General features: G+C 36.8%; 1 protein-coding gene across 5 annotated transcripts in view; it reads left to right on the top strand.

The window, feature by feature from the left end:
* RGS7 (regulator of G protein signaling 7) overlaps nucleotides 1–27,147 on the top strand; it is a 235,283-nt gene that overhangs the window by 99,979 nt on the left and 108,157 nt on the right. For all 5 annotated transcript variants that reach the window (XM_063390393.1, XM_063390391.1, XM_063390394.1 and 2 more), the window contains one exon: nucleotides 2,255–2,351. In XM_063390393.1, the coding sequence (XP_063246463.1) occupies nucleotides 2,255–2,351 (97 nt within the window). The remainder of the gene's footprint in view (nucleotides 1–2,254; nucleotides 2,352–27,147) is intronic.

Genomic DNA, 27,147 nt, shown 5'->3' on the forward strand with positions numbered 1-27,147 from the left:
GTTTGAGAAGTGTGGCCTGTGTTTTTAGTAATCCCTACTATATTGCAAATGCACATTTAGCATGTTGCCTTATGTACAAACTGACTTCTATACTTTGTCCTAGTGTAACTTACTGCAGTTCTAGAAATATTCTCACAAGTTTATTCTGCATGAGTGGAATTTATCACCAAATATGATCGGCAAAAATATTTACTTGAATTTGAGTGAATTCTTATTCACTTAAGGGCAAAATAAGACAGTTTACCAACTGAAGTTGATACCAACCTTCAGTTATTATGTGGATAAAAAATGTAGGGACAGATGCCATCTCGCAGATAATGATTGACAAGCATAGATTGCTTGACAATTTCTTCAGAAATCTATTAGTAGCCTATTCTATTTAAATAATTAAATTCCATGTCAGATGAATATTGGTTCTTTTGTTACATTTTGCTCATTGCTTAATTCTGAGCAATAGACTGAGTTTTTCACACCTTGCCAACAATATCTACTTCTTCTGTTTACTTTTTGGTTCGGACAATGATGCTGGATTTGTATTCCTTAGGTTGTTAATATGTGATCTATAAATACATGGAACATGGGAACCTCCAGGCACTCTATATATAAATAACTTTTTCATGAGCAGTCTAGCTAAATGATGACCCCAAAATGCTGTTCCTTTTGCTGGCTCTGTATAACTCCCTTATTAGGCCAATTAATGCCCAGCTGCACCCAATGCTGGTTTGCTATTTGCTAATGTGGGACATCTGACTTTACGGGGAAAAGGGGCATGGTAGAATTTCTTCTGTTATTCTGTTTCCACAACACAGCCCAGCCACAAACTTTTAATGAAGTTTTACAAGGGGTACAAGAGCGACATACTAATGTTTTTAAAACTTTGATTACAAAAAGAGTATAGAATGCCCTGTCACAAAGAGTTTTTCATATGGAGCATATTGGGGATTTAAGTAAAAAGAAAAAATAGTTGTGATTAATTTTATCATAGTTTCATTGAACATTTTGAGAAGTTAGATATTCAAAGAAAGAAAGGTGGAAATTATGAAATATTAACTTCAATTACAAAATGGGAAAAGAGAAAAACTGGCATTGTAAGCCAGGGACTACTAAATATTCTTTGTTTTCCAGTGAAAAGGTTTTCCAGTCTTAGTTCATAGGGAAGTGAACCCTTGAGCTGGGCACAATTTCTAAAATGTATGGTCCAAATTAGCCTAAAAATTGAACTGGAAAGCTGAGCTAAAATCAGCAAATTGATTTAAAATATTTTTATACCTACTCCATTATTATCTACAAAGAAATCTTATGTTTCTGGCTCTGCTGTCTCCAGGAATGCAAAATTACAACATGTTATATTTTTTTCCCCATCTCAAAAGAAAAGAAGGAGTTTTTGCTTTGAACATAAAAGCTCTATTTTGTTTTGAACATTCTATTTGAGAACTATCAGTCCCTTAAAGCCTGTATGTGTCTATTTTGCTTTTATGTGTGATTCAATGCCATTAAAACAATCAAAATGTGAAGTTTAGTATCCAACAATGGTTTTTGACAAGTTCTTTTAGGTACTTTAACTAAGTTGTTCTGCATTAATGTTTCATTCTCAAAAGTTTTTGAATACGTATCTTTTTAAACTATTTTTCATGAATAAATTACTTGCAGTTTTAGCCTGTTCAATAAAATGATGGAATAGAAATTAAAGACAGAAACAGAAAGAGGGGACCTGTTATTCTGAGAGATTGATCTAGGATTTCTAGGATATTAATTTTAGGAAATAATCCTTCCTTCCTTCCTTCCTTCCTTCCTTCCTTCCTTCCTTCCTTCCTTCCTTCCTTCCTTCCTTCCTTCCTTCCTTCCTTCCTTCCTTCCTTCCTTCCTTCCTTCCTTCCTTCCTTCCTTCCTTCCTTCCTTCCTTCCTTCCTTCCTTCCTTCCTTCCTTCCTTCCTTCCTTCCTTCCTTCCTTCCTTCCTTCCTTCCTTCCTTCCTTCCTTCCTTCCTTCCTTCCTTCCTTCCTTCCTTCCTTCCTTCCTTCCTTCCTTCCTTCCTTCCTTCCTTCCTTCCTCCCTCCCTCCCTCCCTCCCTCCCTCCCTCCCTCCCTCCCTCCCTCCCTCCCTGCCTCCCTCCCTGCCTCCCTCCCTGCCTCCCTGCCTCCCTGCCTCCCTTCCTTCCCTCCCTTCCTCTCTCTTTCCTTTCTCTTTCCTTTCTTTCTCTTTCTTTTCTTTCTTTCTTTCTTTCTCATTTAATTTATTTTTATTTCTCTATTCAGATGGAAGATGTCATAGCCCGTATGCAAGATGAGAAAAATGGGATTCCTATTCGTACAGTGAAAAGTTTTCTTTCCAAGATTCCCAGTGTCTTTTCTGGTAAGAGTCAAAGTGAATTTCATACTATTTTAAAGTTTTCACTCTGCCTTATGTAAGGGGCTGGTCTAGTGGGAAAGAATTTTAAATAAGTACTCTTGAGAATTCGCAGTCATGTGGTCTGGAGGAGACATTTTTTATCCTTTGAATACTTTAATTATAGAAATTTTTGATGTTCCTCTTAGATTGGAGTGAGTTTACAGAGAGATGTTTTGTTCTGAAAATTAGGTGAAGCTGATACTTAATTTACTACAAAAAAGTTAATTATCTCAAAATTACAGTATTTTTATGGCAGATCAGGTCTGGTTTTTAGCCAGCTTCCATAGTAAGTATGAGTGTAGTGTATTGGCCAGTACATGAAGATAAATTTCAGAGCAGCAGAATGAAAGAAAAATCATTACCACACTGCAGCTGATGCTGATTAGACTGTGACTTTTATTACAATGTTCATGATGTGCTTCTGTAGCTCTGTGCCTGTGCTTGAGAAACTAAGGCTGAGATCTTTGTGGTGATTTGCAAGACACCTGTAAACTTTATAGTTGGTCCAGGACAGTACAGTCATAGGCACAAAAATCTGTCTATTTATTAATTAATTAACATATAATTACTCTGTTATTTACATAATTTTATGACAATTTATGCATTTATGTATGTGGCGATATACTCCAGTGAGTATTGAGTTCCTTTGAAATAGAGGCCATTGATTAACCTGATTTTCCATAATCTGTAAGAGTGTATCCTTATACAAAAAGTATTTATAAAAGTTTCTATTGTCCAGAATACCAAGAAGAATTCTATGTTTTAATTTTCAACCTTTGGAATGTTTTTACTAGTGAATACTTCTGTCATAAAGAAGGATAAAGTCTTAAGAGTGAGAAAAACTGCTTCCTGGTTTTAGAAAATAGATTTTAGATTTTAGAAACTGCACAAAAAATAGCCTCTGGACAATGGACCTTTATATTTGCTGTAAGTTAGTACAGCTTGGCATCTTATTGAATAATTCATATTAATTGTTAATCTCTGCCTTACCTTATGTACTATGGATTTCAAAATAGACTGACCAAAATGTCTTTTTTTTTACTTGAACACACATACTTTTAGAGGTTGTGTTAGAATATATATGCAGTTAAATTTAGCAGTTACTGATGTACCAACTTTTCTATCAATGAGTTAACTTTATTAGCTTCAGAGGGAAATAAAAAAAAAATCATAGCACAGTTCATTTTTTCCTCTTTTCTGATTTTCTCTCTCAAATATCGGGGACTACCAATAACTTTGGCTACACATGACTAAAACTCCCACCAGAACAGCATAACTGTCATTTTAGTTAAATTAATCTACTTTCCTGTCAGTTCTCTATCCTGAATGGAATCTGAAAGCTTCAAATCTATGTCCTAAGTCACTAATTTCATTCAGTGTGCTAGGAGTTTATGTATGTGTAGCAAGCAAATATCACCTTGAACACAAAATTGTTGATTGCTAGGAAACATGGGAATATTGTCTAAGGATCATAATGACAATAATGCAAATATGTTTAAAAAATTTACTGTACTGTTAATACCCACAAAAGCATCAAAGTAGATGCTCTTCAGTTAAAATATACATACTTTTATGCTCATATATTTTTATATATATGAGTGTGTGTGTCTGTGCATAAAAGATGTCTTGGACACATCCATCTCTCCTGGATTATGCCGCATAAACACTGGAGCTTTGCAATTGTTTGGGTGGTTTTTTGTTGTTGTTGTTTGGTTGGTTTTTTTTTTTTTCTAATGGGGAGAAGCAAAACAGATAACTCTACTACAGTGAAATCATGTTCCTGCAAGAACTTAGGAAAGACTCTACAAGTCCTTTAAACAACTTGTAAAAGCTAAGGATGTCCATAAATTGTCTCTAGGAATAGGGCCTTATGTGACATAGTTTTAATTATGTTGTTATATACATTTTTGTAATGTACTTTTATTTCATGGTATTGCTTCTAAAAACAGCAAGTGAGAAACTAGTTGAAGGAGCAGTCACTTTTTATTGCTGAATTACTGACCATCTCTAAAGATGGCTGCATTAGCAAAATCAGCCTGAGGACGGGTATTCGAATTTAAAAGAATGCTGTGACAGTAATAAATATGATGATGTAATCATGCTATCTCATTTACTGAGTCATTCCTGAGATATTTTCACAAGTTAAATATCAACAGAGAAAAACATCTGAGAAACAGATATTTCCCTATATACTATACAGATTTTTGTGCTTCAAAAAATATAACCCTAAATTAAAGATTATTCCACTTTTGAAATTTTGAAAATATGAGGAATCATTTTGCTTTATGTTGCATATATTCCATACATTCTTAGAGGGCAAATAAAAATATGAAACTTTTAAAGCTCTAAGGAAAAAAGTAGGCAGGAGATTTTGCTTCTTCTATGTGCTTATGCATTTTGATGAACAAAAGAAGGATGTACTGTTACTGTCTTCATGCTTTTGAAATGTTTTGGAGGAGTGAAGAAGCAAATGTATATAGACATCTTGCTGGTCAGCAATAATAATTGCATGAAGGTTGTCATGTGCATTCTTCATTAACATGGATTAGAGTATTAGGAATATAGAAGAGATGATTTTCCTGGTCCAGGATTCATCTTTAGACCTGGAAATGGATAAAAAATAACTTGCTTCAAATGGTGAATTTAGGGAGTCTGACATATGAATCATAGAGATTAGAAGAAGCTCCAAAATGTAATTTTTATTTTTGCTAAGGAGGGATATAAGAAAATGTCAAAGCTTTGCTGTTCACTTTGAAGCAGAAAGAATAATTCAGAGTTTACTGACAAAGCAATAGTTGAGGGTAAGTTTTGGAAGACTTTGTGAGGTGGTGTGGGTTGTTTACCTAGAATTAGTGCTGAAAGATGCATAAGCTAATCAGAACATGAATATTTCATTAAGAAGATGTAGTGATATCTTGTGGTCATTATGGAATATCAGTGTGATTCTTCATAGGACTTTAAAGTGTGCAATACTTGGGTGAGCTTGGTGATGAATAAAACCTGCAGAGAATGTGCCAAATGAGTGTTGTGTAAGCTTCAGTGTGGAACATGAGAATTTTTATTGAAGGAGCATGAAGAACTATGAGAAATATAAGTTCAGCTCAAGAATACACATAGAGGGAGAATAAAAACTTTTCAAGAAAATTATGCTCATACTAGTTATTACTGGGTGTTTCTGATGCATGGCTCAGTGATTTTGGAATGTAGGCACAGCTTGAACCAACAGAAATAGGAGAAGGAGATCAGTAGAAAGGTGTGTTTTTAACATCTCCAGTGCTAAAGATAAAATGAAAACATTAATTTAGCTTTCACTGGAAAATATGATCTATGTGAAGTCTTTAGTTTTTTCTCATTCCTGTAGGTGAAGCTGATGCAAAATATCAAATATTTTAATATATAAATATTGTGTTTTCCCATTTTTTAGAAAGGTTATTGCCATCATATCTAATTTTTGTTAAATGTTTTTCCTGATCTCAGAAAGAGCTTATTTCTCTTTTACTTGGGAAATCATGAAAATAATGAGATTGCATTTTGATTAGTGTCATAGGTTAGCACTGGCCAGATGTTAATGCACCCATGAATATGTTTTTTTTTTCCCTAACAGCTACTGTGGGATGTGATCAGGAACAGAGCAGAGCAGGCTTAAATCTTGAAAACAAAAAAACCACCAAAACTTTATTACATTACATAAGAACAGGGACAGAAATACTCTTAAACACACACAGAGACAGAAATAAAAACTTCTTAGAACATTTCTTCTCCCAGTTTCTACCTCCCCACCCATCACTCTTCACAGACCAACCTTTGGGTTTTAGATCAAACAATCACCACTCAAAAACAAACTAATCTTCAATTCAGCAAGGGAGAGAGGAGTCTCTCTGCTACCACAGACTGTTCTCCAGAACACACAGGTCTACTCCTTATGTGTTTCCATGTCACCCATGGCACTGCCCGGAGAAGTCTGCCAGGGTGACTCTCTCTTTTTCCTATGTCCAGCACTCTCACCGCTGTCTCATAGGCTAAAACTACATACAGGGCTCTTTTAAGGATGCTGCATGCTGAGCTCTCCCCCTTTTTACCCAGGGGCCAGGGTTCCAGGAGCAGGTCTGCCCTGAGGGCAGAGGGCACCACCTCACCCTCCCCCTCTCTTTTCTGCTCGCTCCACTCTTCAAGTGCCAGTCACTGTAGCAAAAGCAGGGGCAGCTGTATCTACCCAAAATGCAGTTTATGTTCAAAAGAGACTTAAGTTCAGTCCATGGCTGACATTATGCAAGAGAAGTCCAGCTCAGAAGGCTACTCCTCTCATTCTTTTCCCATCGGGTTCCTTCCAATCGTGCTTTATCATCTCGGTCCCAGGCCGCTTCCCTCTCTCTGAAACCACCAGTCATGAGAATCAATGTCTAAGAAAAGTTTCTTTCTGCCAAGCAAGGGTTAACAGTTTCTATCTCCCAGCAGGGTGCAGGCTCAGGCACTCCCAGGCTCCGCAAACCCCCACGTGGCTGGGCACCTTCTCCCGGAGTTTGGGGGGAAGAGGGGGTGAGCACACACAGCAGGCACTTCCACAGTTTTCCACCCCTCCATCTTGGACGGGGCAGCTCAGTTCCAGTTCTGTCCCTTCTCTTCTCCCCCCCGGGGCTCTGGCTTACCTGAGCCGACCACGTGTTTTCCCCTCCCCCACCCAGCCTCGTGGCCCGGGCAGAGGAAGGAGGCCTGACACGTCCCTCTGCTGAAACCGGGATCCAAAAAAAGAGGCCGAACCCCCTAGACTCCTGCTTTTAACTCTTTGTGTCCTCAGAGGCATGTCCAAACCTCCGAGTGACCAATCCAGGTGCCAGCAGAAAAGCTGATCACTGATTGGACTGCCTACATCCCCCTGGAAAAAAATCACTTCCCCCGCAACCACGACAATTAGCAAATATATTAATATAATGATTAATTACCAGTAACAGTATGCTTGGTAAAAAATTAAAGAATTTATGTGTTTGAACATAAAAAAATCCAACTTAAAAGCAGACTGGCAGACTTGGCAGCCTGGACAGATGTGGTGAGAGACTCCAGAGGAAAGCAGTGTTATAATAGCTCATCATACTCACAAATCACAGGTGGGTGAGCCCAATAAATGACTCACAGGGACTACCTGCAACATATTGCTTGTTATACAGGGGCAGGCAGCAAAAAATGAAGAGCAGTACAGTGAGAATTGGATGACTCAGGGGACTAATAACAGGAAAGAGAGTTTCATCTGTCAGTAATTTTGATCTTTTCCAGTTGAGTAATGAGTTGTTAAACTTCGATTATGTCTCAGTGCTGCTTATGAAATTAGTTGATTGGTTTATCTACTTCACTACTGGAGATTACCAATGTGAAACACAAAATAGAAAGCTCTACTCCTTGGTTTGACGAGACGCAAAAGCCACAAGGCATAACACTTCGATCATCTGGTGCCTTTGGAGCAAAGTAATGTTGCATTATAGGTCAATAAAAGGAATTTGGAATTTCTATTTTTGAGAGATTTTCCAGAGTAGATTAATAATTTTGGAGAATCTAGGATTCCCATTCCCAAGTCTTGAATTTTATAGAATTTGTCTTTAACTTCAGTGTCTCCCATGCTGGGCTGATGACAGGTTCCTACTTTCTTGTTCTATCCATTTCTTTATCTCTCTTTTCTTGCATTGTCCTAAAGTGTAATATAATGGTAGAATCATTGCTGATTTCTTTATGCCAAATGAGCCTCTTGTTACTTGCAAACTGAGCCTCCAGTGTTAAAACTGCAAGCTCACTGCCTTGATGAGGTTCCACTCTTAGTGAAATGCTTTGATGAAAAGCTTGCTGTCAGTTCATGAAGAACAGAAGCTGGATCATTCCCTCTCATGTGCCCTCTCAGATGGGCAGATTGGAGCAGGGACTTGCCATCTTTACAGTTTCACTTTTCAAAGCAGAATTTTGAGAACAAAAAGGTAATAAATGTCTATTCTCAAATAAATACTTTGTTTGAGGTTATAGCACCAGTCTCTTTCTTGCATTCATCATTTTGTCAGTGACTGATTTGAATTCAGATGTTCATGATCTGGGAGTGGATATTTTTTGTTCATGACTTTTAGAGTCATGAGTAGAAGAGATTGACTTAGTGGAGCCATAAGATTGGACGCACAGTAATTTCCAAGTATTGACATAATTAAGTGATTAATGAGTGATGATTTGTATGCTTTACAGAAAACCAAAGTGGATATTTGAGTGCTGTCTTCATCCCATCACCTCCTGTTTCTGTCTGCCTGTCTTAGCCTTGTGAGTGGGATGGTAACTAAAGGTGATCTTAAGCTGCTTAAAACTTGACAGAACTTTTGTATCTTATGGAAAATCAGATTTGCTGTTGGGAAGTGCAGAATGAACAAGCTGTGGTGGACTGGGATCAAATAAGGTGAATGCTCTGCAGAAGGAAATGAACTCTTTCCACCATCTTTAAGAATGAATCATAAAATTGTTTCGGTTGGAAGAGATCTTAAAGATTATCTAGTTCCAGTCTCCCTGCTATGGGCAGGGATATCAGCCATTAGATCCAGTTGCCCAGGGCCCCATCAAGCCTGACTTTGAACACTTCCAGGGATGGGGCAGCCACAACTTATCTGGTGAGCCTGGTTCCAAGATGATTGTACTCTCCATTTTCATTTTAAGGCATGTGTTAACATCAGACCTTTATTGAATTACTATTGGAATGAAAAGCTTTTCAAAATGTGAAGTTATTTTAAACAGAACAAGTACTACTTTAAAGGTTATTTCTTCTTCCTAACCAAACAATATAACAAAAAATTTTATTCTTATGCTTACTTTTTGATTCTGTGGCAATTGCCATTGGGAGCATTAGTGGAAAAGAGGAAATAAAGTGGAAAAAGTCGAAGGCAATTTTGCAAAATTGTCCTAGGAAACCGAAATATACTGAAAACCCATTGAAAAAGTCTTTTAAAGTAATCTGTGTGCAAAACAATCATCATAAATTTCTGTTCCCTTAAAATATGAAAAGATTATTTTCACAGACATTTGCAAAAGAGATAGGTATTGAAGTCCTGCAATGATGGAAAAAAAAAACCTTAATAGCTATTCACTTGTTGTGAGATGGAAAATTGCTAGGAACATTCATCTTTGAGGTTTGTCCACATGAAATGCACAGCTTGAATCAGATGATCTCGTTTCCCAAATGCATGCTTCCTCCCAAACTCCTATTTCCAGAGAATTAGCTCTGGGCCTTGTTGATCAGCAATAGAATTTTTTTGCTACCATTTCCCACTATGTTGTTTCATAATTAAAGTACTTCCCTCCCTTTGCTGTGCCTTCTTACTAATCTCCTTGTGTGTAAGATTTTGCCATTGTTTTAGGTGGAACAGGATTACAGCTTTGAAGTGTGAGAACTTCTAAGGGGAGTATGGGAAAATCTGCGTTCAGCAAAGCCAAAAGGGTAATTTGCCACTTTTGACACTCCGGACTCTGCATGTGCAACATTCATGAAAAATGTGGGGTGAAAAGGGAGCCCTGAATCAGTCTCACATAAATCTGAAATTATCAGGAGTTCCACAATCTATCACAGCTTCAGTTTCATCAGTGTGCCATTTTTTCTGTTAACACTTGTTAATAATTTTGTTTTGCTGCTTTTCCATTGGCAACAGTGAATAGTTCTTTGAGAAGGCAGAGAAAATAGCTCCATCCAACACAGACATACAAACATAAGTATTATGCATATTTATGCCATTTGTATCTGCCCCTGGAGGCAGTGCTTATAATATATCAGCTTAGCAGAAACCCTCTTAAGCTGATATAAGCAGCATCTGTAGTAGTGATAGCTTAACTAAAATCTGTTATGTGTACAAAGCCCTGTAGGATGAAAAGACTAGATTATGTCTAAAGAAGAGTGAATGTACAGAAATATATTCACGAGTTCTGTGAAAATGGTTTTCCTTCCTTGGTATCTCCTGGAAATCTCTCAAAAAGAAATATTACTGATTCTGCATAGCAATTATTAGAACTAGTGGAATAAATATCAATAAGAATTTGCTGGGGATGTGTATTTTAAGTAATTGTTTTAATTAGGAAACAGAGCAAAGTAAACTAACTCCACCAGTTTAAGAGGTACTTCTATGACTGCAAAGCTGTTAAAATCATATTGGAATTTTTACGCAGAGCAATTTCAGGGAGGCAGAAGAGAAGTGCTTTCTCAGAAGAAAGGGTTGGTACTGTGTCTGTCATCACTAATTTCTGAGACAGGGGGAAAATTTGCTGCTCATGTTAGGAATGGGGAGGGGAAGCGTGTAGTTGAAGTCCCATCATGAAGTCCTTTTTCAGTATTAGTAATGTTGCCACAATGTGAAATTGTTTCATGGTACTCTTGCTAAGTAGTCTCTGGATACTATTTCAGAAAGAACCATCCACTTGGACAAAGGAAAAGAAAAGCAATCTGGTTCCTCGAAGGTCAGAACCCTTGAGTCCCAAAAAGTATCCATTGTCTTGCCAAAAATCCAAACTTCACAATGGTATATGGGATTTGTAAATGCCAGTTTGTCGAGTGCCATATATCTCTTAAGTGCAGTGTACTTCTAAAGCTAAAGGGAATATGTGTTAGCAGGGTCCAGAATATATTGTCAATTAGAATGGAATAAAATAGTTACAGGGAATTTCTGCATGCAATGCTGTAGTTAAGCAGTACTGTAATTGTTTTATAACCTGAGACAATAATTATTGATGCAATTATATTTTGGAGTACATGCTGAAAAATATCTAATTTTTAGATTTACATGGCGTTGTACCCTATTGTCTGGTGGCATGTTTTTGGTTGTGTGATGATTATTAAGTTTAATTTAGCAAGCAGTGTAGACATGTGATAAGTATTTCTTGTACAGGCACAAATAAAATATTATTTACAGGCATCCTGCTAGGTGTAATACACTGTAAACAAATTTTCTTTTCTTTTTTAGGATGATACATGTGTGTCTGGAATAGTAGTCCCCTTTCTCTCCTAATTGATGCCTAACATTGATTCTTTTTGTGACTTTTCAAGCAAGATGATTTCTTTCTACTTCAGTTTTATATTTTTAGTACATAATTTCCTATCTTATTGTCTCTAAATCTATTATTTCAAAGTAATTTGAAATATTTAAATGAACTTTATGCAAAAAGACTGTGGTTCTGCATTTGCAGATTTCAATCTTCCATTTTTACAGGCACATACATATAGCTGGCCAGCAGTTAAAATAATCAAACTAAGTAAAATCATTCCCAGGAGAATATTCCCCTTAAGCAAGAAATCAAGTTAGTGGGGTTTACAAGATTATTTGTGATTTAGCTCCTAATTCTGTTGGTTCCAGCTATGAGGAAAAAGACGTTGTCATTGCACTTTCATCAGAAGATTGCAGACTTGTCTTTGCAAAAGGAAGCAAGGAATAAATTGTAGTAATTGTAGTTGTTTATATTTCTGTTGTTGTTGAAGTTATCTATAGGCTAGTTTTGCATGGTGCTGAAAAAGTCCTGTTGCAATTTTCTGTCAGCTGTGTTCCTGAAAAAAGTAACATATATTAAATTAGAAGGTCACCCTCGTGGGAAGTAAAGGTAATTTGATGAAGCATATTGTGACTGACAATCTATCACTATGTAAATAAAGGGTTCATTGATAGAATCAATTTTCTACAAATCATCAAAATAACTTTAAATGGAATTATAGTATCAAGAACAATTTGTTAACAGGAAATATGAGTGCTCAAATGTGCGATGAGAGCTGCTTACAATGCTCCACACATTTGACAAAGCCTATTATACTCCTGAGCTTCATAATAAAGGCCAATAATTGAGTTTATTGTTTAAAAACCTACTTTCTGGCCTACGCAGTTGGAGAGTAAGCCTTGATGTTACAAAACCAGCACATAAGCTGGCTGTAGTTACCATGTTTTCTCTTATCCCAGCCCCACAGACTAAGCAGTTCCCATGGCCAGAGGATGTTGGCAGCTTTGGAGGCACAAAGCCCGGCGTTCCTGCTGTGTGCCTTGCCACACAGCATCTGTGTCTTTTTGTTTTAAGGATGCATGACCTCAGTGGGGATATTCTTGGTTTACTTGTTTCTTTCACTAAGAAAGTGATCTTTCCGATCACTGGAGTAGGTGCTGCTTCCCTGTGCAGCTCTTCGTAGCAAAGGTTAGAGCCCAGTGGGGAGCAGGCAGAGCTGTTGCAGGAATTGTCAGGTAGTCATGAGGAGCAGACTGGTGAGTTTGGTATCTGAAGAACAGAGCAGAAACCCAAGAATCTTCTGGAATCCAGGCAGATGGCACAAAAGAATGACTTATTGGTAGGAAAGAGGACACAGTCATTGCCGAGACTTGGCTAGTGAAGCCAAACTAATTAGAAAGCATTGAAAATATTAAAAAAAAAGAAAAAAGAAAAAAAAAGACAAGGAAATTAATATTAAACTCCCCTCCCTAAGTACATATCTTGTAAGATAATATTTTTATTAAAAGGCCTGATAGTGTTTGAGTGTACAAGGAAACATGTGAGACTTTGCCCTTTTTTCTTCAGAGGCAGTTACCATAATATGTGCATGCAAGGCTCTCATGTATACAGCACCCATGTGCTTGTCTGATACCAGAATTCTTGTCTTTTGATATTTTATACAAAACATGAGACAGCTAAAATGTGGAAGTAGTTTAAAGACATATAGATCTGAGTCTGTATGCCTATATGTCAGATGTTTTGCCTTTTCATCAAGACCATTTTCTTGTAAGTTTTGGACTTATTATGGACAGAAGCTTGCAGGTCTTAATAAGTATACAGTAAAATGCTCAGTTGTTTTCTGAGCTGTATCTCTAGATCAGGCAATGTGTTGCGAATAGAGAAAATACATTGAGCCAAACCTGCCCGTTAATGGTTTGATCACATAAATTCCACTTCTGCTTTTCTTCCCACATTTTTACCCTCTCCTGGTATTTCTGGTTGCTTTAATTAGTAATCAAGTTGAATTCTCATTTCTTCCATACTCTTTAGAGAAAAATAGGCTTTTTTTGTTCTCTATTCACTTGTTTTCTGAGGCGTAGTATTTTTGTGTTCCTAGTACCTGAGTTCTAGAAGTGGGTGTTTTTTTTAAAAAAATTTTATCAAGTCCTTTCATACTCACAAAAGCATCTGTTCAACAGAACAAATCAGAATCTGTCTTAATGAAAGGTGGAGGTGGACTGATTCATCTCCTTGGCTTTTGTGCCCGAGGTCAAATACAGTTTTACAGAAATATTGCGGCCACGCGTGTTACTGACATCTTTTCAGACTGTTGATATATCATCTAAAAAATTTATCATGAGTACTAAAATGACAAGCCATGAAGACATGGTTACCATGGTCAGCATTTGCAGAGGGACCCCATCTGTTCTGCATGAGTGAAAGGTTGGTTGCTCTGGTTTGGAAGTAGGTAGAAAATATGGTTGTGTTCAAGAACATCTTGTTGCTCAAGCAGGATTTGTGAGGCTAATCTTAATTTTGTACCATGCTTACAAGGAAGCTTTCAGCAGGCATGGTGTCCCCAAACTCTAGACTGCTTAAAGGCCAGTAATTGAGTCTATTTTCCAGAAAATGAATGGAAAACTGGTCATAGTAGCAATTTACTATTCTAGGACAGTTGCTAAAAGTAAATAGAAGAGTGCAGCTTGTCTCACTTTTTTCCCTCTGTCTTAAAAACATATTTCTTCTCGTTTAAGAAGAAAAAACCAACAATCACCCCCAAACAAGTGGGACGTCCATCTCTCTCCATGAGCTGGTCATAGCTCCTTTGGACAGCAATGCAAGGGACAGGGAGCACAGCTCCAGTGTACTGAGCGGGTACAATTCAGCAGTGGTTGTCCTGAGCTCTGTCACACCAGCTGAAAGATAAATGTGAATGAATTAGATGGTCTAATGTATTGTTAGATTTCGCATGATGTCGCTGAGATCTACTATATAAATAATTAATTATAAATCACCTCTAATTATAAATTACCCCTGCAATGAGTTAAATGACCTCTGTAATTTAGTCACAATTAATGGAACTCTCCTCTTATTATTCTAAGGGATGATATGCCATGTTTAATCCAGTCACCTTGTTAGTTTTGTATTTAGTCTGATATAATTACACTTTTGATTATCCTTTTATTTCTAATCATTTATGATGGGATGCAAAATTTTAAAAAGCATTTGAACAAATTTATGTGGACACAACTACATTAAAATGGAATTGTGTATTAGGCAGAGGAAGACCTTATAGGGCAATTAATAGGCTATGAAAGCCAGGCTATTGTAGGAGGCTATAGGGAAACCATTTTCAGTGAAATGCTAAAACTGAGAATAAACTGAAGGTGAAATACTCTTTTGAAAGGTATTTTAGTAGAACCAAAATAACAAATAACAAAGTAACAAATTTAAACTAGTGTACTAATTGTAAAGTCCCACTAGAGAAATGGAGGACCACCTGATTTTAGAAAGGGGAAAGGGACTTGCAAACTCTCAGTTGCAGTGAAGAATTGAAACAGACTTCTGAACAGGAAGGGCATTGGGAAGAGGGAAGGCACCATTAAATCTTTTTAATGAGAGAAGAAACGGCATTACCAGACACTACCAGTTTAAAACGTACCAAAGTGCTTCAATATTTATGCTTTTGATCAAAAGCATTGCCTTTTTTTTTGGAAACAGTATCTGTTTGGATTATTTGGGAGCAGTGATTATTCATGTAGGTGTCAGAAAATAGGAAAAGATTTCCTCAGTGTACATAAATTATTAAATGTGGAATGAGTCATTACTTCTTGTGGAAGAAGCAGAATTTTATATGGAAAGTGTGTCTTAACTTTTAAAAGATGTGAGTTTTGAAGGGCATTCATGTTCTATAAAAGGCTATTTGAATTATGGCTATCCAGGACAAGGTGTCTGTGTAGACATTGTCTTTATTCTCTGTGACAATCTTACTATTTTGTAAGAATCAAGTATCTCCATTACACACATACTGGTGTTTTAAAATGTAATGTTATAATTGGTTGCAATTGAAAAATCACTGCTTGATAGCTGAAAATTAAAAAAAAAATCATTCCAATTTTATTTCTTTTAGAACAGTACAGAAAGCAAAATAAATATTGAGGTTAGAGGGTGAAATGTCAATTTAGTTCATCTGTATATTACATCTATTTTAGATCAAGTCATAATTGTTCATCTGAAAAGTAGTTCCCAGTTTAAGGGGTTTGTGTCAAATAGTTCTGGATCCTTTGTTATAAAAAATGAGATAAAATCTCAAATTCAGTGTATTTGAAATATTCTTCTGGCACATCTCTACAGCCTGGCTATTCAGGCCACTCCATCAAACTTAGACATCAATATTTGCTGAAGCTCTGTGCTCAGTTTGTTACTAGTCAAGCCAAAATAGAAACTGTCTGTACTATCTGTACTCAAAAATGGAATCCTGATGTGCAGATAGATTTAGTGAGAGATCTAGAAGTCCAGAAAAAAGAGAAATAGATAAAATACAATTTCATGAATTGTAATTTGTTACCTTCTGTCCAAGACACCACTTACAGGTGCTGAAAATTATTTGGTTTAAAATTTTACCTGTCTTTTGTGCTTTAGCAAGGGAGTCATTCAGTTTAAATGCTGTATAATGGGTTATCTAAACAAGAAATTTTATTTGCAGAAAAATAGCAAAAAGAAAGAAAAAGGGACACTGCACAGATTAAAAGCAAGAGTTTTAAGTTTTGCATTAGTTTCAGCAAGCATATAAACAGGCAAAATACATGGCAAAAAGAAAAATGGAATATATTAGTTGTAATATTTGCAGTAGATGTCCTCAGTCAGCTGAAACTCTTCTCAAATCAACAGATCTGTCGAATAAGAAGGAGATTATAGCCCTGGGTCTCAGATCTAATGAAGATTTGTATTATTATTGGAAATCTTTTGGAACTATCTTTTCTACCATTATTTTGGAAAGGAAAAAGTTCCTCTTGCTGACAGAATTAAAAAAACGTATTTTTCATCTGTGATTAGTATTGACTTCCTAAGAAAGAGGAATAAAAGAAACAGAGTAAAAATTCTGCCTCTAATCCAATATGCTTTTTTTTTTGCTGAGTATTACTATTTCCAGCATGAGATTTTTCTATTGGTAAGTGAACCCTGCAACTTTAGTGCTAATAAAATAAGTAGATTCATTCGTAAGATTTGTATACACAAAAGTAATACCTAAATATCTTTTACAAGATGAAAAACTTGAGTAAAATCCATGCACATTTGATTGGATCTTTCTTCACTCAGAATCTAACTGAATCACTGAGCTGAACGTATACCACAGCACCAACACATGCAGTACATATCTCAGCAGCTGTGAAACAGCAGCCTGGTTTTTATGATTATGGCTGAGGAGTCTGAAACAATATTAACAGGTTACAAATGAGGCAGCACCCAGCAAGGTCACAGAAAAACAAGAAAGATACCCCCCAGCCCTTGTCATCAGGGCCCTGGCCTACTGCTCTGCTGGAGGGGATGGAAAAATCCTGTGCCTGCTCCTGCTGCTGCCAGGAGCTGGGTGTCCACCTGTGGGTATAATGGAGCTGCTGCTGACTGAAGAGCAGGGCTTGCAATCCCCAAAGTGCTCTCGGCCAGTGCTGCACTGGGTGCCCTCATACAAAACAGACTCCCTCTGTGGCTGCATTAGAGGCCCAGTTAATTGTCTGAAATATAACAAAGGGTGGGTGTACCCATTAGGAGTGAGATGTTGCCTTGGGTTTCTGTCTTGATTTGGAAAGACAGGTGTCTGTCAGGGAAAACTGGAGTTTCCCTTGGAATTGGGAGAGAATGTAAAACCCTCTCCCTCCAAATTATTACAATTTTGCAATTAGGAGCTTTCAGGCAAAATTATGGGAATAGAAATAACAGTTCTTTACTAGGAATATTTAAAAAAAATACAAATGCAGTAATTAAAAAAAAAAAAAAAGGCAAACAAACAAAAGTCCTAGAAAACCCTGATGGAGTCAGGAATACGACCTGACACCCTGTTGGCCAGGGTGCTGGAAGCAGTCCAAATAAGTCCTCCTGGAGTGACAGATGTGGTTCTGTTGGAGTAGAGATAATCCTGTAGACAGGTTTCAGTGGTGGTGAGATGAGTCCGGTCTTCCTCTGAGAATCCAGTGGAAAAGAGGATCCCTGGGGTCCCTGTGTCCCCATTTTTATCTGGGTAGGGAATGGTTGGCTCCTCCCCTCTGGGTGGTGCATCTCACAATGGGATGGTGTAATGTGTCATGTCAGTGGTGAGCCTTAATGGCCCATTAACAGAAGATATCCCCCAGAGGGTGGACAAAGTTGATGAAAGAGATAAGAAACACTGCCCCACCTGGTTTTAACGGCTGGTCTATTATCAGAACACATCCAACCTCCTCCCTCCTGGAGTTACAAGAGATAAAGAAAAAAAGAAACCATCTCCCAGCTACTTTCTACAGATGAAATACAATATACATTTTTTTGGTTACATAACCCAAGACGGTTTCCAAAGGTGTTTACGCTTTATCTGCAAGGTTCTTCTCCACAGTTTCCAGTTAAGGGTGTTTATTAACAGTATCAACCCCAGCACTGAATCACACAAATTGTCCTTTAATGACCATTTGTAACTGCTAAATAATCCTGTTTTCCCAAAGCAACTTCTGTATAATACAGCAAACTGAGTGTAATTAGCATTTCAAAAAGTATAAAGGGCATGATACGAATTGAATCCTGGAAAAGAGTGATGAGTGTTATATACATGCTATATTTTTTCATGACCTTTTTTATCTGGCAGGTACTCAGGGTAATATATGGCAAAACCAGAGAGAAACCTGAAGTTGAACTCTTTTCATTGCTCAAGTGTTCAGTTTGTATTCCCTCTCACTTGCTTAAATAACAGCAAAAAAAGAAAAACCTGGCAAAATGAATGTTAACATTAATAAAAAAAGCATGAAAACCCATTTAACTTTTTCCCAGCCATCACTGCAAATGGTATGAAGAATTTTCATGCAAAATAAAATCAAGAACAAGCCTGATATACTTGGAAGTCCTGCCTGAATTCATCATGTTAAACACTGACCTTTATCTGTATGTTTCCTGTATTTTGCATGGCTTTTATAAATAAATAGTCCAAGGGTCATTCATTATTAAAGAAGTACTGGCAATAGATAGTTCAGCAGGCTAACAGTCAATGTTATTAAGGCTAAATCTTTGCATTTGAAGCAACAAGAAAATTTTTTAAAAAATATTTTGAGTATAGTATGAGTGTAGTATCTCCCTTGTCAATTCCCTGCCCCCTGCCCCCCCCCCAAAAAAAAACCCAACAAAAAACAAACAACCCCAAAACCCTGGTATTGCCAAAGGCATACTAGCATAACCTATAGCTCATAAGTGGGGCTTAAAATTAAGTCTCTTGGATTTTCATCATGGCCTCTCTGACCATTGCCACAACTATAAAATGAACTGTATAGTCACTTTATTGTAGTAATACTAGGGGGCTTAATTGTGGTAATACTAGGGGGCTTAATGTTGCTGGAGTTCTTCCATATACCACAGTACAAATTTTAAATCAATTAAATAATTCTCTGTAATTCTTTGCAGGGCACTTTTTAAGTTTTACATCTTTAGGAAATCACACTCACTTTAATAGTGCAACTTCTGGGACAAACTGAGCATTGTTGTTTCCCTTCCTGAAAAGCTTTTTTAGGCAGTGATCATTCTTCTGTCAAATCCTTTCCCTTGTGCCAAATGTAGGTAACCAGCTTTGGTGCAGGTGACCACATCAGTCAAACCCAAGACATCAGCAGGTCCTTCAAATAATATGTCCCTCAATGACCTCGTCCCACTTGTTTATACATACCCACTTGTCTTTCCTTTTGCTTTGTTTTCCGCATAGTTGCCTAAGTGGCATCTGACACACTCCCTGTCTGACAGCCCAGAGACCTGTCCTCTCTCAGTTTCCCTGCACACAGGGAGGAGGGAGTACAGCTTCTCCTGTTTTTTTACATACGTGACTTTAATTACCAGCATTTGTCTCTTTTTCCTTGTGAAGGCATCAATCATACATCAAAGAAAGTGTTTTTGAAGGAGGGAATATCATTGCATTGCTAATGCCTCTTGTAAAACAAATGTGTTTTATGTCAGAATAGTCTGAATGTTTCTTCTTTATCGAGTGCGATCATCCCAATTTAGAGCATGGTTGCTTTAGGTTGCACAGCCCAGGAAGGTGCTTGAGAGACGTTGGGACAGCTTCTTAAACAATATGAAGAGCTGGAGCCTTGTTTTGCATGTCCCTTTCACCTGTCAGGTAGTAAAGGTGCAGATGAGTATAAAAATGTGCAGTATTGCATAGAGAAGTTTTATATTAGAAGTAAATAGCTGTAGGTGGTTATGGTTTCACCACAATTTTGCATGGATACTGACTTTAGAAGGAGAAAAGAAATAAACTTTAAGTTTCTTACGCAACTTTAAATTGCCATTCGTTTTCTGTAAGTGTCAACATATGTCATAGCTGAGAAGAATTTGAGCCATATTTTAATATATTTTTCAATCACTTCTTGAAACTATGTTGATTTGAAACTTCTGAAATGTTTTTAGTGACCGTAATGGAGTTACTTTGGATTTTCCCATTGCAACTAAGACAGAGAATGGTTTTATAATATTCCCTTTGATTTATCATTCAATAAAGAGAAATTACTTGTAAGCATAGCACCAGAATTAAAAATAGATTGGAAATTAAAGCTTAAAAGGACATGATTCAAAACTGCCAAAATAGTAAGTTTGCTTTTACTCTTATCTTCAAAGAAAACATCTTTTTGAAGCTAAAGTCCAGATACTCCCCAAACGTTTTCATCCCTACTGTATATAACTCACTGTCAGGAAACTGGTATAGTAGCTACAGGAGCTGTGATTTTACAAATACATTTTCCAAATGGTATTTTCTATATAGAATTGCAAAAAGTGTTAGCTTTTCAAGGCTCATCTGTTTTCTTTACTATGTGGTAAGAGGAGAGATGACTCATCAACAAGAGAGAGGCACGGTATGAGATAAGGAGAGCTATCACTACTATTATTATAGTGTTTGTATTGCACAGTAAGAACGTCTTTGAATTTAGTTATAGTGGAAGTGGTAAGTTATCAAAGATATAGAGTAGAATGAAAAAGTTTTTACTTATTCTGATAATGAATGACAAGCTAGCATCTTAAGAGAAAAAGGCAGATGAAATTGCCCATTAGTCCCTTCTTATTTTATCTCTTGTGTCTAAAACCATCAATTGAATGTCCCTGAGTGCTTCATGTAGCAGATCTTACAGCTCTGTCCCTTGGTCTTGTCAAAGAGATTATAGAATCATAGGATAATGGGGCACATCCGTCTTAGTTCTGTTCAAGCCTTCTACATCTCCTTAATTTAGAAGACTTAACCATTAAGAGCATCTATGATGATATATCTGGCAAACCAGTTTTCTGCTGTAAAATGTTTTCAGAGCCACTCCTTTTCAGGAGAATTTTTTTGACATTGCCATTATCAGAAAGTACTGAAATACAGAGGGGTTTTTATTGTTTTATTATTATATTCCCATTAGAAGCTGTCATATGAGTCAGAAAGATGAAAAATTCTATTTGTTTTATGCTAAGAAAAAGGTTTTGGCCCTGTTGAATCACACATTTTGATAGCAAAAAGGAAAATATTTTTAATTTTTCTGTTTGTGCAAAGCTTTGATGTTTGATGTTGGAGTTCCACTTCACATCAACATGAAGTTTGTGAGCCTCAAAGTGTGCTGCTAGCTAAGAAATTCTGGTGTCTCTGGTTCTGTTGTGATTTGTGAAGTATCCTTTTGAAATTGCACTTTTGACTGGGGAAACTCAGAGAATAACAGAGAATAAAGTCAGGGACTTTGTTGGGCAGCCACTGAACATGATCAACACAGGAAATCTTAATTATTCAGTTAAATGGTCACATCAGAAATGCTGATTGTAGGGTCCATAGCAGAGGGACTAACTGTTCCAACATGCTCAAATAGCAATTAGTATAAAATGCTTTCATATTAAAATTACTGAATGAGCTCTGCAACATGAAACAGCAGAGTAACTCCTACCTCTGCCAGATGATTTTCCTTCACTGATATGCCTGGTTTCGTGATCATCATCTTTACTAAGTTTAGAGCACATCAAATTTAGGCATCACTAAAGCATTACATGATTGTATTTGCTATGTATGTAACAAGAGTTACTTGTGGGGGCCTCATCTTAACCTGTGCTCAGGGCTGTAATTTTCCTCTATTTTATTTGTGCACACGTTCTTGTTTGAAGAACAAGAACTTGTCTACCTTTGTTAGCTTATTTGCTAAAAACAAGAAAACGCTAACTAGCAAGGACATCTTTCATAACACAATTAAATGATAATTTAAAATGTGTGACAAGGAAAAATTGCTAAAAGGTAAAGTGTATTAACAGTAGTAAAACCCTGTTGCTTCCTTTCCCTGAGTGACAGTCATTTCTAGACTGCCTAAAATGTGAGGGAAAACTCAATACTGTAAGTAAGAAAGGAAGACAGATTTAAAGTTGAGTCTACAGATATTTTTTAATATAGTCACCTAAACTAGTAAGCCATCACTTTCTTTAACAAAAAAACAAACAAACAAAACCCCCCCCACCAAAACAAACCCAAAAAAACCCCCCACAACAAGCCCCTCAAAAACCACCATATAAACATATCCCATCAGCCATTACATAAAGCCAAGGAGCATTGTTCCAGAAATGGCAATGGCCAGAGACATACTCTTTGTTAAGTCAATAAAAGATGAGAGTAATGCATTTGAGATGAAGAGATTCTTCTGATATTTTCTCACTGGTGTGACTTGCTGCTGTGTCTGTGTGCTGCAGGACAAATAGAGTGGTCATCTCTCGCTTGAGAGCAGCATGTTTTACTGGCTGTTAGTGTGGCTAGCCTGTTCCCATCCACTGGACATTATTTGTTGAAAACAGTGCTACAGCAGGCATTTATTTGTGTATTGGTTATTGAGAGGAGCCCATTTTTACACTGGGTCAGATAGAACTGGAATAGTGGAAAGGAGGACTAAAACAGCCTAGTATATTCTTAGTTTCTAAGTGTAATAAACCTGCCTCAAAGTGAAGCTGAAATTTGAAGGGAATAAGCTACTTAAGTCTTCCCTTCTATGTGACTTGTATCCATCCTGTTTGTGTCAAGAAAAACTCTCACCGGTCATATTAACACTGTTCCCTTTCCCCTGTACTCTTGGAGCGAAGAATGGTTCTGTGCTCAGGCTATCAAAGGGAAGTGATCTGCATACTGCCACAGTAATCAGGCTATTTGCTAGTCCAAGCACAAGCACCCTTTCCTGCTCTCCCCTGATTTCTTATCTGACAATAAGATAGCAGGAGAATCATATTAATCGCTGGTGCCAGATTGAACAGGGTATATTTATCTATGAAGAAATACTTTAAATTTTTGAATTATGGGGTTTTGTTGGGTTTTTTTTCTGTTGCAGGGGAGGGCAGCTAGTTTTCTTTCATAATCTATTCATGAATTCATTTTAGCTCTTTTAAGGATGAAAGAAGATTGAGCAAGAACATGTTTTTCCCAAATGTCTTCTTGCCCCATCTCTCCCAACCTTAGGACCATAATTCATGTAGATGGCACAATTCCTTAGCTGACTGACAAATCTTTATTGTCTCAAGGCCCTCAACACAAGAGTTGCGTCTGCTTTTGCCTTCCACTAGTGAACAGTAATCCTAGTACTGGATATCTATTTGCTTTACATTTCTTTACTGATCCTGCCTTTTTTTTTTCCCAAGAAAATATATACATCATCTGTTCCTGAGTCTGCAGTCAGTGGTTAAGGAGGAAATGGTGACCATCAGCAATTTTACATAAAATATGTACAAGTCCTCAAAAATTACATGGAGAAACCAAAAGTCAAATAAATGGTTTGCACAGGGCCTGGGAAGGGGGCCAGGACTGGTTTGGATAGGTGACTGAATGGTTGTGTTCTCTTGCCAAGGGTGATTTTACATCTTGGTACTATTTATCCTCACTCTGACAATGTAAACAGCAAAGACGCAACAGGTGCTAAAAGTAGTATTCACGTCACTGCATACTCCTAGGCAACAGTATGAACCTAATTTTTTTCTGCATTTTGTGGAGAAGGAAAAAAAAAAAACAGTCTCATCTTTACAAAGAGCTTCTGTGCTCACAAGTCTAAGTTATGAAAGATCCGTCCTATGTTCACAGTAAGACACCATCAGTTCTCAGCTGTTTCATGTAAAAGATAAAACATTGAAATGTACATTAAAATAACATGAAGAATAGACTCCAGACTCCAGGACATGCACTATTATTTATTGCACTAGTACTTACAGGTCGATCTCTTCAAAATACTTCTCTGTTCTCTAGCCCCTAAAATCGACATCACAGTGTGAGGAGCTATTATCTTTACTTTAGAAATAAATACCAAAGGTTACATCTTGGGCTAGTGGTCCAGGAATATTCAGAGTAATGTCTTTTTTATCATTCTTCTACTTGATAATGGATGGTGGAAATCTACTGTCTCCAGCTTTTCCACATAAACTTACAAATGCTTCCCATGAGGTCATGGATTAGTGTTATTAAATGGTTACTCTGGGTGTAATGATTGTGAGGGTAGGGATGGGAGAAAACAGAAGGTTTTTGCAGAGATTGTTTCTTTGTCCAGGCTCCAAGAGATTCCTAAAATGGAGATATTAGTGGTGGCTCTATGAACATTGCCTGATATTGATGGAAAGCAAAGTACTTTGCTTCAAAAATATATTTGATGAATATGGTACCACACTACTTGTCAAAGCAGAAAGGTGACTTTTGAATTCCTATAAAAATGCCATAGAGAAAAAGCCAATACTAGCTACAGAACTGCAATTTATATCTTACAAATGCTGATGTGAATGTCCCTTGGGAAACACAGCAGCGAGGGAATGAACTTGGTAAACTGAAATGTAGAGGAATTTATTTTCTCCAAGTTTTACTTGGTTTGCTAAGTTCGTTGTGATGGATGGGAGCATGAAATGACTGGCATGTGTACTCACATCTATGAGTATATACCATTGAGCATATACCATACATCAATTTTCAATTTGAGATAGAAATATATTACTTATTATGGATGATATGGTTAGGTTTATTTTAAACCCAAGAGCTGTTGATTGCACATTAAAATAGTAGTTCAAAGCTGTCAATTTTTGGTAAATCTCCATTGATGGATAAATCATGTTAGAATATTTCAATTGTCAGCAGAACTTATATTTCAATGAATATTTGGGGATTTTCCTCAAGAGCTCATAATTTTCACCTTAATTGTGACAGGGTTCTTGAGGTGCATATGTAAAGAGCTACCACAAGAAGAACTAGGAAATTTTTATATCTTTGAGAACAGACCCAGTAATAACTGCTTCAGATAGTTGTATAGCACAATTATTGAAACTTAGAGCAAATTAATTCATAATCTCTGAATAGTGATGAAAGACTGCAAATGAAAAATATGCTGAATTTGGTGGAAGTATCAAGTTCCAAAGCAAAGTAATTTTTATTTCTAACACGATTCGTTCCGTACTATATAATGTGATTTTTGTTGTGCCAAGCAACTGAGGATACTAAAGTCATGAAACAGTCTCATATTTTGGGAAAGCTGAATGGAATTAGATTTTCAGTAAGAATAATGCTCAAAAATATAGGTGCTTAAAATGTGAATAACTTAATTTCCTTTCCCTTTTGAAAATGTAGCCCTGCAGCAGATCTTTAAAGTGTAAACTCCGAGACATAGCAGTGTTAAAATAGTCATGGATCTGGAGGAAATATCAGAAAAACATCCACTACAGATTAATCAAGAACAGAAATTCTTTTGAACTTTCTGTATTCTACTGAATATTAAAACATTTCATATTTCAAATAGAAAGAAAAGAAGCCTTGAGCAAAGTTTGATCAGAGTCAGTGACATTTCTGGTGTAACACTTGAATATTCGGATTAAGGCTGAAGATTTTTACTCAGCTGCAGCAAACTTTCTTGTATTTTATAATTTGTATTTATTACTACTAGTTGAAAAATAGCTAATCTGTGCTACAGGCTGAGGAACAATGGGGATAAAGAACTAAAACCCCCAGATGACTATTTTGGCCAAACAAAGTATTTTTATTCTGCAATTTCTTGGCATTTTGTTTTGAAATTAATGAAACTCAAATTTTTGGACTTTCTGTTATAGCCTTTTGCCCTGCACTGGATTGTATCTCTGGAAGATAAATTTTTTGTGCAACTGATGTATTGTAGATTTTTTTTTATTGAGAAGAAGTTTCCTGTTGGAGTGGTTTATGTATGTGTGAAAATGGCTGGGTAATGATCAAATTCTTGGGAAACTTGTGGTTCAGGAGCTTCTGCAGAGCATCACATTGTGCTTTTGTACTAAGCATCACTAAATCTCTCTTAAAGGTGTATTTTTGTCAAAATAACGAAATTAAATAGGTTGGGTTAGTCAGGAAATCTACACTGATCAAACGGTGTTTTTTTGGACATCAGTTTTAAAAGTCTTAAGTGAAGACAACAGTAAAAGCATGAGTCACTGAAAGAGTGTTTTGAAATAGCAACAGTGGAAAAACCCGTTTTCAAACCAACTTTATAAATTAACTGTTATTGTGTAGGAACACTTTGTGAGGAGGGACATTGACATTGTTGATGGGCAAATGTCAAAACTGGAAGTCACTGTGTCCTCACTGACTTTCTTCCTGGAGTCAAAATCCCAAATCAGGTCTAATATAATTTATGTATTTATTCCCGTTAGCCCTGAATTAGGACTTGGGGATTTTCCCCTGTGAAAATCCTCCATGAATGTTAAAAGTGTCTAGCAGAAATTACATTGCTCCTCACTTCCTTCCATTGCCATCTGTGCGTGGGTGTCTTTTGGGGGCCAGTATGGCAAGAATTAGAAGAAGCATTTCTCAAGGAAAATATTGTTTTTCTTAGAGATATTAATGTGGAAATATGCAAAAAATTACATTCTTGCTTGAAGCATGGTCAAGAGTTTCACAAAGCTTTTTTTTTTAAATGGAGGATTTTTTGTTTTACACTCTATTTTCAAACCGCTGATGTAAAAAAATAAGAAAGCAAATGAGTTTATTGTGGCAGAGATAAACTCAGGCAGCTTTTATTGTGCTGTTTAGATTATCAAAGTACAAAGTGCAAACACTTACTGATATGTGTATGAGAGAAAGAACATATGCTTATCAATCTACCTGTTTTCTATATACAAAGTTGTCAGCAAGACACAGTAAACACCTAGTAGTTACAAAAAAGAAGGCTAGATGAACTATTTATGGCAAGTATCATTTTTTTTCTCTTAAGAATGCATTGCCAGTTTTCCAGAAATAATCTTGGATGAATTTTTCAGAGTGAAAGTTCAGGATAGTTTGACAAATGTGACATTACTACTGCCCTTTTATATGTTATTTCAGCAATGGGAGGTCAAACGTGGTCACATATCCATTTCCTTCTCAGCTGTTCTTGAGGGTGGCTGCTCTTACATTCATACACTGCAGCTTTCTCCACCAGGATACGCTTGCCAGTGCTGTTCTACTTCCCATTAACCAGACTGCAGAGCAGTAGGGAGGGGACTCTAAGTTCTCAGCTTCCCACATGGGTATCCTACAGGGTTGTAAATAATTTATTTTCTCATCTCTCAAGCTATTTAACACAGAAGAGTTACAGCTCCAGTTAAA

Source organism: Prinia subflava, chromosome 2 (genome assembly GCF_021018805.1).
Source record: "Prinia subflava isolate CZ2003 ecotype Zambia chromosome 2, Cam_Psub_1.2, whole genome shotgun sequence".
NCBI lineage: Eukaryota > Metazoa > Chordata > Aves > Passeriformes > Cisticolidae > Prinia > Prinia subflava.